This window comes from Oryctolagus cuniculus, chromosome 1 (genome assembly GCF_051225735.1).
Source record: "Oryctolagus cuniculus isolate XC-2025 breed Fujian yellow rabbit chromosome 1, ASM5122573v1, whole genome shotgun sequence".
NCBI classification, from domain to species: domain Eukaryota; kingdom Metazoa; phylum Chordata; class Mammalia; order Lagomorpha; family Leporidae; genus Oryctolagus; species Oryctolagus cuniculus.
The window spans coordinates 153,556,615-153,575,445 of NC_142867.1; the positions used below are offsets into that span (position 1 = coordinate 153,556,615).

The following is an 18,831-nucleotide window of genomic DNA, read 5'->3' on the forward strand; positions in this document are numbered from 1 at the left end:
AGAAGTTCTCCTGCTTTCCTGAAATAGTCTTCAAACTAGTTGATTTATTTTTATAAAGGAAGATGTATAAAGCGTGGGTGTCCAGGCTTATAGTTCAAAACTAGCCAATAGGAATTCTTTTACATCTATCGATCTAACTATGGAAACAATTTACTATATTATTTTTATTTGGTAGCTAGAGTGTTGCCCAGGTTCTACCATTCCCAAAATAAAGCACGCCTGCTGGGCGAGTTTTCCATGACATGGGTGTCCTGAGTTGTTCATTGCTGTGTAGAAGTCCTTATAAACAAACATGAACAAAAAAAGGGACTTTTAAGGGAACAACCATCTGGCTCTTTCCTCACCATACTCACCATACCCTTGACAGCAAGTTTTAGTAATTATGGGCCCATTCTTAAAGAAAATGTAAATTAGCTGGTGCTAGTTAATGAGGTGGTGGCCTTTTGTCATTAATTGATTCTGAACCCCACCAAAGAGAACCCCCTCAAAGTATTCAATCTATTATTAGCTACTAGGGCCACTGTATTCAGACACTTTTTCTCTAGGATCAACCCTCTGTGGATGGAACATCAGTTATTTATTTATTTTTTCATCATACAACCCACCCATGTTAGCATATGCAATTCAATGCTTCTTAGAATCCTCACAGACTTGTACAACCATCACAATGTAGAACATTTTCACCATCCCCAAAAGAACATTATGCCCAGTCTCCATCACTCCACATAGCAGCCCACCCCCAGTTCTAAAGCATGCAGAAATTTATCCTATCTCTCTACATTTGCTTATTTGGAGAACCTGCAGTTTTCTTTAAACACACACACTTGCCCAGGATATCAGAGGTTTACGTCAGGAGGAGCTGGCAAATAAGATAAAATTTATAGGTAGATTTAGGCAATACAGTCGTGATTTAGCTAATTCCTTCATTTTTACACTTCTGAAAGTAATAAAATGTTGTATATGAATGTATATCACCCTTGCTTTTTCCTTTTTAAAATGTATTCATTTTTAAAACATTAATAAGAACTTTCAAATTTTAGTTGTACAATTTATGGAATTAAGGGCAACATTACTATACATGTTTACAATGTGTGGTTATCAAATCTGGGTAACTGACAGTTTCCTCTATTTGTCATTACTTTTTGATTGGAACCCTGGAGCACCTCTGTTCTATTTGCTCAGAAAATATATAATAGGTTATTGTGTACCGGCAAAGACTTCTTGGAAAAGACCCCAGAAGCACAGGCAGTCAAAGCCAAAATTAACATTTGGGATTGCATCAGATTGAGAAGTTTCTGTACTTCAAAAGAAACAGTCAGGAAAGTGAAGAGGCAACTGAGAGAATGGGAAAAAATATTTTCAAACTATGCAACAGATAAAGGGTTGATAACCAGAATCTACAAAGAAATCAAGAAACTCCACAACATCAAAACAAACAACCCACTTAAGAGATGGGCCAAGGACCTCAATAGACATTTTTCAAAAGAGGAAATCCAAATGGCCAACAGACACATGAAAAAATGTTCAAGATCACTAGCAATCAGGGAAATGAAAATCAAAACCACAATGAGGTTTCACCTCACCCCGGTTAGAATGGCTCACATTCAGAAATCTACCAACAACAGACACTGGCAAGGATGTGGGGAAAAAGGGACACTAACCCAGGGTTGGTGGGAATGCAAACTGGTCAAGCCACTATGGAAGTCAGTCTGGAGATTCCTCAGAAACCTGAATATAACCCTACCATTCAACCCAGCCATACCACTCCTTGGAATTTACTGAAAGGAAATTAAATTTGCAAACAAAAAAGCAGTCTGCACCTTAATGTTTATTGCAGCTCAATAGCACAATAGCTAAGACCTGGAACCAACCCAAATGCCCATCAACAGTAGACTGGATAAAGAAATTATGGGACATGTACTCTATAGAATACTATACAGCAGTCAAAAACAATGAAATCTGGTCATTTGCAACTATATGGAGGAATCTGGAAAACATTATGCTTAGTGAATTAAGCCAGTCCCAAAGGGACAAATATCATATGTTCTCCCTGATTGGTGACAACTAACCGAGCACCAAAGGGGAAACCTGTTGAAGTGAAATGGACACTGTGAAAAACAGTGACTTGATCAGCCCTTGTCCTGACTGTTGAAATACAGTATAATACTTTATCCATTTTAGTATTTTTTTTGTCCTAGTACTATTGGTTGAACTTTGTAATTAACATACAATTATTCTTAGGTGTTTAAATTTTAACTAAAAGTGATCCCTGTTAAACATAAGAGTGGGAATAAGAGAGGGAGGAGATGTAAAATTTGGGACATGCTCAATTGGACTTGCGCCAAATGGTGGAGTTAGAAACGTGCCAGGGGATTCCAATTCAATCCCATCAAGGTGGCATGTACCAATGCCATCTCACTAGTCCAAGTGATCAATTTCAGTTCACAATTGATCACACTGATAGGTCTAAGAGTCAAAGGGATCACACAAACAAGACTAGTGTCTGCTAATACTAGTGGATAGAATCAAAAAGGGAGAGAACGATCCATCATGGGAAGTGGGATACACAGCAGACTCATAGAATGGCAGATGTCCTAAACCACACTCTGGCCTCAGAATCAGCCCTTAAGGCATTTGGATATGGCTGAAGAGCCCATGAGAATATTTTAGGCATGGAAAGCCAAGACACGCTGGAAAAAAAAAAAAAAAGAAGAAGAAGAAGAAGAAGACCTAAATGAAAGATCTCTGCGAGTGAGATCCCAGTGGAAAGAACGGGGCCATCAAAGAAGGAGGTACCTTTCTCTGAAGGGAGGAGAAAACTTCCAATTTGACTATGACCTTGTCGGAATAAGATCGAAGTCGGCAAACTCAAAAGGCTTCCATAGCCTTGACAACTCATGACTAGAGTCTAGGGAGATTACTGACGCCATAAACAAGAGTGTCAAATTGTTAAGTAGCCGGCGCCACGGCTCACTAGGCTAATCCTCCACCTTGCGGCACCGGCACACTGGGTTCTAGTCCCGGTGGGGCGCCAGATTCTGTCCCGGTTGCCCCTCTTCCAGGCCAGCTCTCTGCTGTGGCCAGGGAGTGCAGTGGAGGATGGCCCAAGTACTTGGGCCCTGCACCCCATGGGAGACCAGGAAAAGCACCTGGCTCCTGCCATCAGATCAGTGCGGTGCGCCGGCCGCGGCAGCCATTGGAGGGTGAACCAACGGCAAAGGAAGACCTTTCTCTCTGTCTCTCTCTCTCACTGTCCACTCTGCCTGTCAAAAAAAAAAATTAAAAAAAAATTGTTAAGTCAACAACAGGAGTCACTGTGTACTTACTTCTCATGTGGGATCTGTCCTTAATGTGTTGTCCAATGTGAAGTAATGCTATAACTAGTACTCAAACAGTATTTTACACTTTGTGTTTCTGTGTGGGTGCAAACTGATGAAATCTTTACTTAATATATACTTAATCGATTTTCTGTATATAAAGATAATTGAAAATGAATTTTGATGTGAATGGAATGGGAGAGGGAGCAGGAGATGGGAGGGGTGTGAGTGGGAGGGAAATTATGGGGGGGGCAATGTAATCCATAAACTGTACTTTGGAAATTTATATTTACTAAATAAAAAAAGAAAAAAAAAGAAATTATAATAGGTTGTTGTGAACTATAGTTACCCCACTGTGTTATGCAACACTAGGAACTTCTTCCTTGTATCTAATTCTGATTTGGTAACAGTCATCTGACTTCCTTCTATCCCCCTATACTTTTCAGCCTCTGGCAATTACTATTCTATGTTCAAACTGAGATTTTTTTTAGCTTCCACATATGAAGGAGAACATACAGTAACTGTCTTTCTGTGTCTGGCATTTTTCACTTACACTATGATATCCAGTTCCATCTCTGTTGCTGTAAGCAACAGATTTCATGCCATTTATGGCTGAATACTATTTCATTGTGTATATGGATCATATTTTATTGAGCCATTCATCTGATAACGGATGCCTTGGTTGATTACAAATCTTGGCTCTTGTGAATAGTGATGCAATAAACATGGTGTTATAGGTCTCTTTGATATAATGATTTCATATCTTTGGATATTTCCTCAGTAATGGGATTGCTGGGTCACATGGCAATTCTGTTTCTAGTGTTTTTTTAATCTTCATACTGTTTTCCATAGTCACTGCACTAATTATTTTCTTTTTTTTTTTTTTTTTTTTTTTTGACAGGCAGAGTGGACAGTGAGAGAGAGAGACAGAGAGAAAGGTCTTCCTTTGCCGTTGGTTCACCCTCCAATGGCCGCCGCGGCCGGCGCGCTGCGGCCGGCGCACCGCGCTGATCCGATGGCAGGAGCCAGGAGCCAGGTGCTTTTCCTGGTCTCCCATGGGGTGCAGGGCCCAAGCACCTGGGCCATCCTCCACTGCACTCCCGGGCCACAGCAGAGAGCTGGCCTGGAAGAGGGGCAACCGGGACAGAATCCGGCGCCCTGACCGGGACTAGAACCCGGTGTGCCGGCGCCGCTAGGCGGAGGATTAGCCTAGTGAGCCGCGGCGCCGGCCTTGCACTAATTATTTTCTACCAACAGTGTGTAGGAGTTCCCTTGGCTCCCCATCATTGCCACTATTTGTTACTTTTTGTCTTTTTCATGATAGCCTTTCTAAATGAGGTGAAGGGATACTTATTATGGTTTAGATTTGCATTTACCTGACAGCTAGTGATAGTGAACCTTTATTCAAATATTCATGGGCCATTTGTATTTCTTCTTTTGAGAAATATATATTCATATCCTTTGTCCATTTGCTAACTTGACTGGTTTTTCAGTTGCTAGCAAATGTTCTCTCTCATGTTGTCAGTTGCCTCTACACTCTATTGCCTTAGCTGTACAAAAACTTCTCAGTTCAATAGAAGCCCATTTTCTAGATTTGCTTTTGTTGCCTGTTCTTTTGGGGTCTCCTCCAAATGATATTTGCTTACACCAATATTGAAGTGTTTTACCCTGTTTTCTTCTAGCAATTTCATAATTCCAGGTATTACCTATATGTATTTTTTTCCACTTCTGTATACACATATGCACCCCACTTTAAAGAGTACGTATTGCTGCAAGAGTCGCATAACATTCTACCTTTTAGGAGATTCTCTAGGCTCTCAATTTTAGCCTTCTACAGATTGCTAATACTTATCTCACACTTATATTTTACAGAGCAGATGAGAAAATGGAAATTGATCATAAAGCCTGTGATATTGAACCTTCAAAAAGTTAAGCAGTATATTAATAGTCGTAGTAGTGTATGTCATCATTAAACATCTCACTTTCTTGTACACAGTAACAAGGAAAATTGGCACTAAACAGAAATGAATGGAGTAGCAAAAATTCTGGTTTTTTTTATTAACTTAAAAACTGAATCAACCAATTATATCTTCAGTGATGAATGAGGTCTGATGCAGGGATAACATAGGGGTTAAAACATGGCCTGAGCTGGAGCCCCACTTTCCACATGGATGAGCTGGTGGCAGTCACTGAGTCTCCATTTTCTTCATGGAAAACTGAGGATCGTACCAACCACACAGGGGCTTCCTAAAGTTTCAATAAGATTACGCACAGCATGTACCATGGTGCTTAATACTGCAGTGTTTAGTTACACTAGGTAGTACACTATTGATTGAAATCAATACAATGAAGTGATCAATAAATAATAAATGAAGATTGTACTTATATTTACATAAGTATACAGGTTACATATTTATATAACACATAATTTCATTTTCACAAAAGGGCTCTAACTATAAACATGATAATAGCTATTCTATTTCTAAAATGTGATATATAATACACTTTAAATAGATCCAGTGAAGTTTTTACTACTAAAATGCTTTGGCTGGCTCATAAAAATAAGTACAATAGAGTGTTAAAAAAAACCTGACATCTGGGGAAAAATGGAAAATATCTTTGCTTACCAATTAAAGAGTGTATGAAAAACAGAATAAATAAAATCTCTTAATTTATGCATTTTGTGTTCCCATAAATCATTTTCCTGTCAAAATTATCAGACTATTATTGCTGAATGTTTTAAACATCATACTGGAATTTTGGTAGCATAAATCATAAAGCTTTCAGTTAGAACGTTTGTGTACATACCTCAGCACTTTTCTTATCTCTTGATTTAAAAAAAAACCTCAATCTAGAAACAAATCCATGCAGAGTATAAATGTCAGACTGTACTCTTAAATTTTAGTAACTCAGCAATCCACGCTGGCCACTGTGCTTACGTGGTGGTTACCTGCTGTCACTGGTTTCTAACTGTTCTGTCTAACTGTTCTCTAAAATACAACTATACAAGCTTGGGCTTTCTCTTAGCAATGATTTTTATCCACAAGCATCCTAACTACAAGTGATAGTTATTCCCTTTATTATTGTTGTTGTTGTTGTTTCCAGCAGGAAGGGGAAAAAAATCTTCAGATGTAACAAATCTGGGAATGGCTTGTCACTGACATTAGAAAATAATGCTTTTTTTTTTTTTTTGCAAAAGTCTGATTTAGTTTATTACCTTTGTAATTTGTGAGGGAGACAACTGGTTTGGGCTAAGAGTGTCTTCCAGAAACTTGTTCCTAAGTGAAAAAAGGATTTGCATGAGGAGTCAAATCCACCCCAGGTCATGTGGCACCCGGAACAGAAACAGTGAGACTGATGAAAAAGACGCTGTCTATGGTGAGGTAGCTGTAGCAAAGGCCACTGCACAGGTTTTGGGTACTTTAAAGCTGATGTTTGTATAACAGCAAACAGAAGCTCATTGACTGGCTCTAACTTGGAGTTAAGGATACAGAATCTATTAATGGGATAAACACTGTCTTCCTCATAGAGTTTATATCTTAGATCATTTTTAACTTGGCTTTGTTTCATATTTAGTCTTGTGCAGCTTCCTGTCTCATCTCACAGCTGGGACTACTACATGTGAATCACTTAAGTGACTTAAAGATGTGAAGGATTATTGTTCAAAAGTTCATGTACTGGGGCTGGTGCCCTCGTATAATAGGTTAGGCCTCCACCTGCAGTGCTGGCATCCATATGAGCACCAGTTTGTGTCCCGGTTGCTTTTCTTCCAATCCAGCTTCCTGCTAATAGCCTGGAAAATCAGTGGAAGATGCCCAAGTGCTTGGGCCCCTGCACCCACATGGAAGAGGGGCGAGAGGAGGCTCCTGGCTGCTAGCTTCGGACTGGCCCAGCACTGGCTGTTGAGACCATTTGGGGAGTGAACTAAAGGATGGAAGATCTCTCTGTCTTTCCTTCTCTCTGTAACTCTGCCTCTCAAGTAAATAAATAAAATATTTTTTAAAAAGTTCATATATTGCAAAGGATATAAGACAGATAATTGTAATGTGAATATCTAGTTCCCATACACAGAATCTTGCAAAATACTTTCTGTGAATCAGATTAATCTCATGATTAATTAATAATTAACTCTGGGAGAATGCCCTTTTGGTAGTTTAAGGAAAGCAAAATCCTCTTGCTTATTGTCTACTATAGTCTAGGCACTGGGCATTCACTTTATGTATGTTCTCAATTTTCATAGCAGTCCTATAATGTGGAGGTTCACAGATGCAGACATGAAAGCTGTGAGAGATGAAATAATTCACTCAAGTTACCACTGGCAGGTGACTGAGCTAAGGTTACCGTAATACCTCTGTGACTCCAAAGCCCTTGGAGGGAGCTCCCTAAAATAATGGAGAAATACAAAGAGATTTTAATTAGTGATTTGGCTAAATTATGATAACCTTAATATCACTGTATATTAATATCCAGTGTAAGTATTATATATATGAAGATTTATCAGAAAGGCAGAGTTAGAGAAAAGAAGACACACACAGAGAGATCTTCCATCTGCTGGTTCATTTCCCAAATGGTCACGCAGCCAGGGCCAGGCCAGGCCAAAACCAGAAGCCTAGAACTCTATCCAGGTCTCGCATGTGGGTGGTAGGTGCCCACATACTTGGACCATCATCTGCTACTTTTCCAGGTGCGTTAGCAGGGAGTTGGATAGAAAGCAGAGCAGCCGGCACTCAAATCGGCACTTGTATGGGATGCTGGTGTCTCAGGTAGTGGCCTAACCCACTGTGTCACAATGCTGGCCCCTGTATTGTATTTCAAGATGTACTATGTGAATACACATAGAATAACACTGTATTTCTATATTATTATAGAGGCTATCTTTCACTTGATACTATGCCCTAAGTGTTTTCTTTGGTCATTTAATGTTCTTTGGTAGCATAATTCTTTTTTATTTAAAGATTTATTTATTTATTTGAAAGTCAGAGTTACACAGAGAGAGAGGAGAGGCAGAGAGAGAGAGAAGTCTTACATATGCTGGTTCACTCCCCAGTTGGCCGCAACAGCCGGAGCTGCACCAATCTGAAGCCAGGAGCCAAGAGCCCGGAGCTTCTTCCAGGTCTCCACGTGGTTGCAGGGGCCCAAGGACTTGGGCCATCTTCTGCTGCTTTCCCAAGCCATAGCAGAGAGCTGGATCAGAAGTGGAGCAGTTGGGTCTCGAACCGGCTCCCATATGAAATGCTGGCACTGCAGTCCATGGTGGTAACCCACTGCACCACAGCACCGGCCCCACTATCATAATTTTTAATATCCATTTGTGTGACTATTCTATAATTTATTGAACCATTTATTTATTTTTTGGAAATTTACATTTCCAAAAATGTTTTATTTATAGAAATAATAAGTCAGAGAATCACTACTTGGACTTGAGATATTTAAGGGTAAAGTTAACAGCATTTGCTATAGGATTATTGGAGGAGTGAGGGAAAAATGAGTCAAGAATAAATCCTAAATGTTTGACTTAAGTAACTGGGTGAATGATAGTGACACTTAATCATTTAGAGCAAACAGGGAAGAGGGGAGTCACGTTGTACGTGAGATGCTTGTTAGACATTCATGTGGAGATACCATGTGGATGGACCAGGTTGGAGTTCAGGTAGACGTAGATGTGGTTGTCACTGGAAAAGCCACATAACTGGGAAAGACTGTCAATGAGAATGTGTAGACAAAGAACAGAAACAAACTGCGGCACTGAGTGTTTTTAGGTTTGATGAGGAAGAGAAGCCAGCAAAGGGCAGTGTGTCGTGACCAAGATGTTTAGAGAAAAACGGAGAGAGTGCAATGCCAGGAATTAAGCGTTTCAAGAAGGGGGGGGGGGTGGACATTTGGCCTAGGTGTTATAAGGCCCACAGTCTCATATCTGAGTGTCTGGGTTCATGTTCTGGTTCTGTACCTGATGCCAGCTTCCTACTAATACATAGCCTGGGAGGCAGCGGTGATGGTAGGTCAAAGAGTTCCTGCCATTTGTCTGGGAGTCCGGGACTGTATTCCCAACCCTCGGTTTTAGCCCTGCCTATTGAGGACGTTTGGAAAGTGAACTATATGGGAGCTTGTTTCTCTCTCTCTCTCTCTCTTTCTCCCTCCCTCCCCATATCTGCCTCTTAAATAAATGGGGGGCGGGAGGATTACTTGTGTGGAATTCTGAAGAAAAGTGAAATAGGACAAAAACAGTAAAGTCATTTTTGCATTTATTGAATTTGTTACTTTTGGGAAGAGCAGTGTTGATGGGATGATGGGGCTAGATAGTGACAGGAAGCATTGAGAACACCACAGAAGGTAAGCATTGCTGGGTGGTATAAGAAAAGTGGGTTTTTCTCTGCTGAGGAATGTCCACATTTGAGTACTCAAATGTTTACAAGACATTCTTTAGATCACTTTTATTTCATGTGGCATACTGAAGCTACCAGCATATAGCATAAAGACTAAATTTTTCAGGACAGGGACCAACGTTGTGGCCTACCAGGTTAAGCTACCACCTGTGATGCCAGCATCCCATACGGGTGCTGATTCAAGTCCCAGCTGCTGATCCAGCTCCCTGCTAATGTACCTGAGAAAACAGTGGAGGATGGCCCCAGTGCTTGGGCCCCTTCACCCATATGGGAGATCTAGATAAAGCTCCTGGATTCAGCCTGGCCTAGCCCTAGCTATTGTGGCCATTTGTGGAGTGAACCAGTGGATAGAAGATCTCCATCTTTGTCTCTGCCACTCTCTCTGTAACTTTAGCTTTCAAATAAATAAATAAATCTTTAAACTTTTTTTTTTTCAGAGCAATAGAGTAAGAAGTAAAACAATTTTGTGAGAATAGAATTTTCCATGGCATTTGCCTGTGTACTGTCAACCATGAGTACAGTAAATCCATAGATACCATGGCCATCACTGTCTCAGCTTCTTTGTTAGTTCAAGCAGAGCCATTTCCTTCCTGCTTCCCAACCCTGGGTCCTGGTCATCAACCTCTTTTAGGGCTCTTCACATCTACACCTTAGTTTTTGGCAGAAAAATAAGGGAAGTTTTTTCTATCATGTTTCCAGGTCTTCCTACTCATTCCAAAGTCAGAAATTACCCAACTGAAAGGTTCATCACTTCTAAAAATCTGAGGCATCTCCAAAAAGTTCACGGAGATGTAATTATGAAAAAACTGTGCATGGATTTCAAAACTGTTTTGCACCAAAGTAACGTTGTTTTTAATAGACTTAATTTACTTACTTTTATTTTTAATTTGAAAGAGAGAGAGAGGGAGTGTGTGTGTGTATTCCCATTCACTGGTTTACTCTTCAGATGCCCACAGTAGTTGTGGGGAGAGGGAGTGAAGTTGAAAGCTAGGACCTTAACCCTGTCTCCCATGTGAATGGTAGAGACCCAACCCCTTGAGTCATCACTGCTGTCTCCCGGGGTCTGTATTTGCTGGAAGCTGTAATCAGGGGTCATAGTCATGAGTTAAATTCAGCATTCCCATACAGGACATGCCATCTTAATCAACTTCTTAGACACTAGGTCAAATATCTGCCCCTAGACTTGTCTTTTAAGAGAGCAATTGCCATTCTTCTCGTTAGGAGTAGTCCAGGATTTTGTGTTAGCGCCCGTTGCAATGCTGAGTAAAGTGACCTCCTAAATTCCATACCGCAGTTAAAGGCTGGGCTCATGAGTGCAAAGGGTGGGGGCCGCAGGGGTGAGGGTGATAAACTAAAGCAGGGAGGGCCCCTTTATTTTCTAAACCTTTAGAAAATTGAGTGGAAAATCTATAAGATGTACATGATTTTCATTTAAGGTAGGGGAAACATTTTAGAGACATTTGAGCAGATTAACAAATTGTATTTGTATACACGTAACTAAAACAGTAATTTATCAGGTAGAAGGCAGATGGAGGGAATAAATGCCAACCTGTGTCTACAGTTGGGTTGTGTTGATGATGAAGTGCTGTTTATTCAGGGCCAGCCTAGCTTGTCAGCAACAGAAGAGCCGTCGCAGCACATGACTCCCTGTGCAGCTAGAAGACAATAATAAATTATCTCCTATGCAAACAGCACCGGCATAAAAGCAGAACAAACAGACTGTGCCTCCCGGATTCCTGATGATTCTTACTCATTCCCTTGTTTGATTCTGTATTAAACATGAAACCCTTGACATTAACCTAAGACCACTAAGATGGAATATGGCTTGGACAATTGTATTAGGGGACATGGGGCATAGTTCGCAATTTCTGTTTGGAGGTTACTGGAGATATGTAAGTATTTTTGTTTCTCTAACATGCCTGTATTGTTCATGGAATTTTTTGTTTTATTAATGCTCCACCTGATTCTGTGGAACTCAGTGTTATCCAGAATAAATCTGAGACAGTGTTACTCAAAGGAGCTGGATCGCAAGACTCATGGTGAAAAAACAGATTCTTTGGACCCAGTCTCTAGTATGCTCAAGAGAAACACTAGTAGAATGGTCCAGAAATACACACCCCATGGTGACTTTTATGATGACATTAGTGGGAGGAACATCAAGGGCATGAGTCAGTACAAATCTTGTGATGGCATTGGAATCCCTAAGTATTGGCTTGCAAAAATATATACCAACTAACAGATGATTCCCCCAGGCAGTGCTTTGCAGATTTCTGTGTGCATTGGTGTCTCCTGGGGTTGGTGGGAAAGGCAGATTCTGCTGTAGTGAACCTAGGCATGACCTGAGACTCTATTTTCAATAAAATGCCTCATGTTGCCAATTCTTCTGGACTTGAATTCAGTATAATGCTAGAGCCATCAGTTTCATGTAAAAGAATCTGAACAGATTGAGGTTCAGCCAACATTTTCAAGTAGCAAATGTTCCACAAGCATGACTTCAAGAAATGTTGATACTGATGAATCCTAATCTTGTGGTTAGATAGAAGCAAAACCTTCCCTTTCTTGTTTGAGTAACACAAACACGGGTGTAGTAATCATAGCTACTTTTATGTGAAAGTCTCTTTGTAATGTGTGTCTTCGGGGCTGGCACAGTGGTGTAATAGACTAAGCCTCTACCTCTGGTGCTGGCATCCCACATAGGCAGCAGTTCATGTCCCGGCTGCACCTCTTCCAATCCAGCTCTCTGCTTATGGCCTGGGAAAGCAGTGGGAGATGATCAAAGTACTTGGGCCCCTGCACCTGCGTGGGAGGCCCGGAACAAGTTCCTGGCTCCTGGCTTTGGATTGGCCTAGCTCTGGCCATTGAGGCCACTTGGGTAGTGAACCAGCAGATGGAAGACCATTCTCTCTCTCTCTCTCTCTCTCTAACTCTGCTCTCAAATAAATTAATATAATCTTTTTTAAAAATGTGTGTCTTCTTTCAAGAGTTTACATCGTATTCTAGAGACTTTATAAAGATAATATAAAAAATATTTAGAAAGTACAACAGGGCTTCTAATGCCAAAGCCTTCAGTTACTATAGATAAGATGTAGGTAGTTGCTGCCAATTCTTGTTTTACTTTAGGACAATATCTCTTTTTATGATTCTTAGTGGCAAAAAGTCCAATCTTTAGGTTCTTGATTGATCACCAATGATGACTTCAAGTAATTTTTTACCTACTAAATGTGAATCAGGTATAAGGTCTGATTAAAAAAACCAGAAAGCTCATTTTTAAGGATCTATTTAAAGGTTGTTATTCTGTCATTTGGACAGTAAAATTGGAAGCATTAAAGCTGACAGTACACTTTTTAAAGCATGCTTCAAAAAACTATTGCATCTGAAGTGTCATAAACTCCATCACTAAGTCAGTACAATAAATCCTCATTACTCATTAGCAGTTTATCTTTTTTAATTTATTTTTTAAGGTATACAAATTTCATAAGTACAACTTTAGGAATATAGTTATTTTTCAGACATACCCTCCCTCCACCCATTCTCCCACCCCTCAGCCTTCTCCCTGTCCCCTTTCCAGTCCCATTCTCCATTAAGATTCATTTTCAATTAACTTGGTACACAGAAGACCAACTCCATACTAAGTAAAGATTTCAACAGCTTGCACGTACACACAAAAACTGTTTAAGAACTGGTTTTACAGTTAACTCTCATAATAAAACTCATTGAGGACAGAGGTCCTGCATGGGGAGTTAGTGCACAATGACTCCTGTTTTTAATTTAACAATTAACACTCTTATGTATGATGTCAGTGACCTAGACTCTTAATTTGCCTAGGCTATGGAAGCCCTTTGTGTCCACAAACTCTGTCAGTATTTGGACAAGGCCATAAGCAAAGTGGAAGCTCTCTCCTCCCTTTGGAGAATAGTACATCCTTCTTTGATGGGCACTTATTTCCTCTGGGGTCTCACCCACAAATATCCTCCATGTAGAACATTTTTGCCACAGTGTCTTGGCTTTCTATGCCTGAAATGCTCTCACAGGATTTTCAGCCAGACCAGGAAGCCTTAAGGGCTGATTCTGAAGTCAGAGTGTTACTTAAAGCAATTGTCACTCTGAGTCCAGCAGTATATCTTGTGAAGTTTGTGGATGTGCATGTGCAATTCCTTGTAACCAAAAAGAGAAAGTGGCCTTATAAGATGTCTCATGAGACTGACTACCATAGAATGGACAGCAAAGCCTCTTCAAGATGTGGAAGCTGGTAATGGAAAGAACCCTCGTATCTGCTGAGGGTGTTTCCTCCCAAGGGCCTTTGCAGCTTGAGGTTCAGTTCAGCAGAATCACAGAGCACATGTTTGATATGTATTTGAAGTGGCTCATAAATAATCTAAGTCACAAATGCACAGCCTACAAGTTTCAAAAAGCTGCCAAGTGTAGAAATTAATGTGGGCTGGAAAAAAGCCTGCAACAATGCATTTCACTGTTGAGCTATTTGCAGTGGTTATCTGGGGAGGAATATGTGGCACTATCACCTTCCATGATCTACATTTCAGTTTTATTTGAATACTTTTCCAGCATGAGGCATAAATCTGTTTACTGTTACAACCAGGAATAAGTTAATAGAATTCTTAAATCCCTTGAGTGTGGCACATCATAGTGTTTTCACTGAGTTACACACTGGACTGATTATATAGGATGATTTTGTGCATGTACTATAAATATGGTCCCTTCTCAGCCATGGGTTCTGCATCCAGAGTCAACCAACCATGGAGTGAAAATATATTAAAAAAATTATGTCTATGATGAATATGTGCAGGGTTTTTTTTTTCTTGCTGCTATTCCCTGAACAATAGAGTAGAATGGCCATTTACATAGAATTTACATTTATTATCTGCCATGAGTAATTTAGGGATGATTTAAAGTATATGGGAGTGGCAGGCATTGTGGCTCAGTGGGTTAAGCCACAGCTTGGGACACTTTCATCTCATAGCAGAGTGCTATGAGTATCCAGTTTCAGTCCTGGATACTCCTTCTAATCCAGCTCCCTCTTACTGTACCTGTGAAACAGTAGTTGATAGTTCAAGTACTTCAGTCCCTGCCAGCTACCTGGGAGACCCAGAAGGAGTTCCTGGATCCTGGATCCTGGTTTTGGCCTGGCCCTGCCCAGGCTCTTGTGGCCACTTGGAGAGCGAACCAGCCGATGGAAGATGTATGTGTGGTGTGTGTGTGTGTGTGTGTGTGTGTGTGTTTCTCTTTCCTTCCCTCTGTCACTCCACATTTCAAATAAATAAATTTTTTAAAAATAAAGTATTTGGGAGGATTGTGTAAGTTATATCCAAATACAATATCATTTTATGAAGGCACTTGAGCATCCACTCATGCATTTTGGTAACTGCACAGGGGTCTAGGAACCGATCCCTCATGGATACTGAGGGACCAGAATATATAAGCCATGGTGTAGATTAGGTACTAAAGGCTGATTTTTCATATATGTCTTTCCAGTCATTCAACAAACATTTCTTGAGCAAGTGGTATATAGCAGGCATTATGCTAGGAACTAGCACGTGGTCTTCACTGTGCATTTTTAAGGAAGATAAATAATTGTGCAGATAAAGTGGCTCCTGATGCAGTTGAAAAAAAAACTTGAAGAATATAGCACATTTTCTGTAAAGAATGTAAGCCTCTGGTCTGGGTGCTTTCCACAATTATTCATTCCTCCACCGCTGCCCCATACAATGAGCAGATCAGACATCACAGCTCTTCATAAAAGCTCCTGGCTTTCCACATGGAAATAAAAATCATTCCATAAACTCGGCCAAGGGCATCCTTAAGTGTTTCTGCTTTGGGTTGATAATAATCATTAGAAGATAAAGTTACAGGAAAGGATGTTAACTCCCTCCTATTTTTATAGTGATAGATTGTGATTGGAGTCAGCAGATATTCCCACCTAGATCTTACAAATGACAAGAGGAATAAATGTGCTTAGCAAAATAAATATCTGAATAAATATAAAAAAGATATTAGCTCCTTGTCTAAGTTATTAAAAGTGGCAAAGACGCCTTTTTTTCTTGGTTTGGGAAAACTAATAAGTAGATTTGAAGCCATAGCATGAATGTTCCCAGACATTCTCAAAGTATTGATTTGACTTGCAGATAGCTGTCCTAATACAACACAAGACTGGAGAAAATTGTAATACAACTCTGCCCCCTCCCCAGTGCTGGCAATTTGACATTAATATCAAATTTCCTGCTGTTGTTTCAGAACTGTGTGTTTCACAGCAATATCACCAGTGATTTAAAAGCATTTACAGACAAGTTTGGTTTTGATGTCCTCATCCTGTTCGCCAATTACCTGTCAGAGGAGCAGCAGCCAAGACGGCAGATAGCTGTGTACTCCCAGAACCTGGAGCTCTGCAGTCAGGTGAGCTGCTCTTCTCTCACCCCACCCTCTTCATTACATCCTGACCCAACGCCTCTCAGAACACTCAGCGGGAGATTGGGAGATGGGTGGCTTCCATGAAACTGACCCGAGAGAGCCCGACAAGTTTGAGTTTTAAGAAATATTAAGGGTGTTTTGCATATCGAACCTTTTAAAAGAGCCCTGCATTAGCCCATATTGTGTTGTTCTAACAAAAAAGACTTGAGGCTGGGCATTTTATAAACAAAAAGGTTCATTTAGTTCATAATCATGAGCTTATTATTAGTTCAAGAGCATGGAGCTGGCATCCTCTTAGGTCTGGCAAGGGCATCATAGCACATGACGTCACAATGAGGGCAGCATGTGTGAAAGAGGTCACATGATGAGACAGGAAGCAGGTGAGGGAGCAACCCACTCTCACGAGAATGAATCCAGTCTCATGAAACCTGCATTAAGCCTTTCCAAGATCGCTGTCTTCATGACTGAATTACCCTCCACTGTACCTCAGCTCTTCAAGATTCCACAAATTCAAGACCACCACAGTGGAGTTCAGGCTTCCAGGCATGAACCTTTACAGGGCACCCTCAGTCATACTTAGAATATAGCAGAGTCCCTACTTCTCTCTCTACACTGGACCCATCAAGAGAAAGAACAGTTCTTTCTCATGCTAGTAAGAGCAAGTCCTGCTTAGGATGTTGTTTTCTTTGACTAACAAGGTGTTGTCCCTTTCTCAATACCTGTTGGTACCCAGTATTTAGTAAGTGGTGATCTGATGCTTTATTCGAAATTAGTTTGTCTAAATTCTGGCTGGATAGCAGTTGGTCTTCTAGGCTAATAGCTGAGTCTTTTAACCCATAGCCAAGGAAATTAAAAATGAATTAAAATTCATCAAAACAGCCTCCTGTATATACCAATTCCTTGCATTTGATGTATATTTCATATATATCATATATATATATATAATGCATACTCAATAGCTAATCTGAGAAAGGGCCTGATTCATCATATGAGCCACATGGGCATAGAACCCTTTCATCACTCACCTTCCTCACTAATAGATTAGATGCTTTTTGGATCTACAGGTGACTAGAAGCAAACTCTCTACTACTTTATTTTCCACATCATCCCTTTCTGTCTTCAGAGCCCTCTTGATGTGTGACTGTACTTACTCTGAGGTTCACTGCTCTCTTAAGTCCAAGTCTGCCTGTCACAGATGTGTTTTGCACCTTCTCCTCTGACCCACATGTATTTATACATTGACTGCATTGCCTTCCTGTGGCTTTTTCAATGCTTTACTCTGCATTTTGTTGCAAAGCTAATTTGATCATTGGCTTCCTAGGAATAGGATTTAGACATCTTAACCCTCTGAGTGGTGGTTTTCAAGTCACTTTTAGCAGCAGACTTCTTGCTCAAACATTTCAAAATTGGTTCATTTAAAATAGACAAAGTAGGGGCAGAAGTTTAGCATATCAGTTAAGAGGCCCCATTAAGACACCCACATCCCAAATGAGAGTACCTGAATTTGATACCTGGCTCTGACTCCTGACTCCAGCTTTGCATTAACACAGACTTGGAGGAAGAGCAGGTGATGGCCCAAGTAATTGGGTTCCTGCCACCAAAGTAGGATGCACAGTTGGAATTCAAGTCTCTGCTTTTAGGCTGGTCTAATTCCAATGATCGCAGTCATGGTATAGGATTTCTCTCTCTCTCTCTGAACTCTCAAAAAAATGGTTTTTTAGAAAGAAAAAGAGACAAAAAAGAAGAGCAAATGACTCAGCTGCTTATCTCTCCTCCCCATCAATCCTCTCTTCCCTAGCAATACCCACAAGACAGCTCCTTGGAAACTTGACAAGGTCAAGAGTCTGTGCCAAGGACATCTTGTGTTGTTCAGTGACCATACAGTTAAGAGTCAGCCTCTGAGCTCGACTGCCTTGAGTTCAAAACTTGGGCTCCAAAATTTGTTGGCTGTGTGTTGTTGGACAACGTATTTAACACTCCTGTGTCTTGGCTTCCTCATTAATAAAATGGGAATATAAAGAGTTTTTACCTTATAGAATTACTGTGAGAATTAGAAGAGGTAATGATGGTAAAACTTCAGAACTGCCTGGCATATGAAAACACACAAATGTTAATTATTATTACTGTGCTGTTTATGTGTGCTCCATGGCAATTATTATTATCATATCCCTTCCATCCCATGTGGCCATTTTTGTCCAGCATGACTATATATTGCTCAATATGGGAAACTACTCCTGATACACCTAAAAATCATAGAACTGCAGCCTATTCTGGCTTTGCACTGAGCATCCATCACAATGTTTCCCTGCCTTCCCAGTCAGCTTTGTCTACTTTGGCTCCATGCATGTGTTCTGTGGGGCAGGCAGGGGCAGAGTGAGGTTGACTGCCATTTGGAAAAGTGGGCTATGATAAGTTCTTTCTCTTTCCTGCTTTCTCCTTTTCCTTATGAGGATAATAGTAGTTGAATCAGACCTGGCTATCTGCTCCTAAATAAGAGTCTTCCGTCTGTCCCGCGTGCTCTCGTTCCAACATTCCGCCTTGGTTCTTGTCAGCAACCAGCATTCTCTCTGCTTTTGTTCAGACTTGACTTTCACTCCTGATAGAAGATATATTCTATGATACCAAGGAAAGGCATCAAGTATTATTGAACCCCTTCACCCACCCATGCCTTTCAGAAGCCAGTGAAATTGAACTTCTGGATTTGGAGT

The 18,831-nt window shown here is 40.5% G+C and overlaps 1 protein-coding gene across 8 annotated transcripts in view; it reads left to right on the forward strand.

Annotated features, from left to right (window-relative positions):
* PRUNE2 (prune homolog 2 with BCH domain) overlaps positions 1-18,831 on the forward strand; it is a 318,783-nt gene that overhangs the window by 198,112 nt on the left and 101,840 nt on the right. For all 8 annotated transcript variants that reach the window (XR_011379488.2, XM_017341931.4, XM_051858830.3 and 5 more), the window contains exon 7: positions 15,950-16,108. Coding sequence is in view for 7 of the 8 variants with exons in the window: in XM_017341931.4 (XP_017197420.2) it covers positions 15,950-16,108 (159 nt within the window). In the remaining variant the exon portion in view is untranslated. The remainder of the gene's footprint in view (positions 1-15,949; positions 16,109-18,831) is intronic.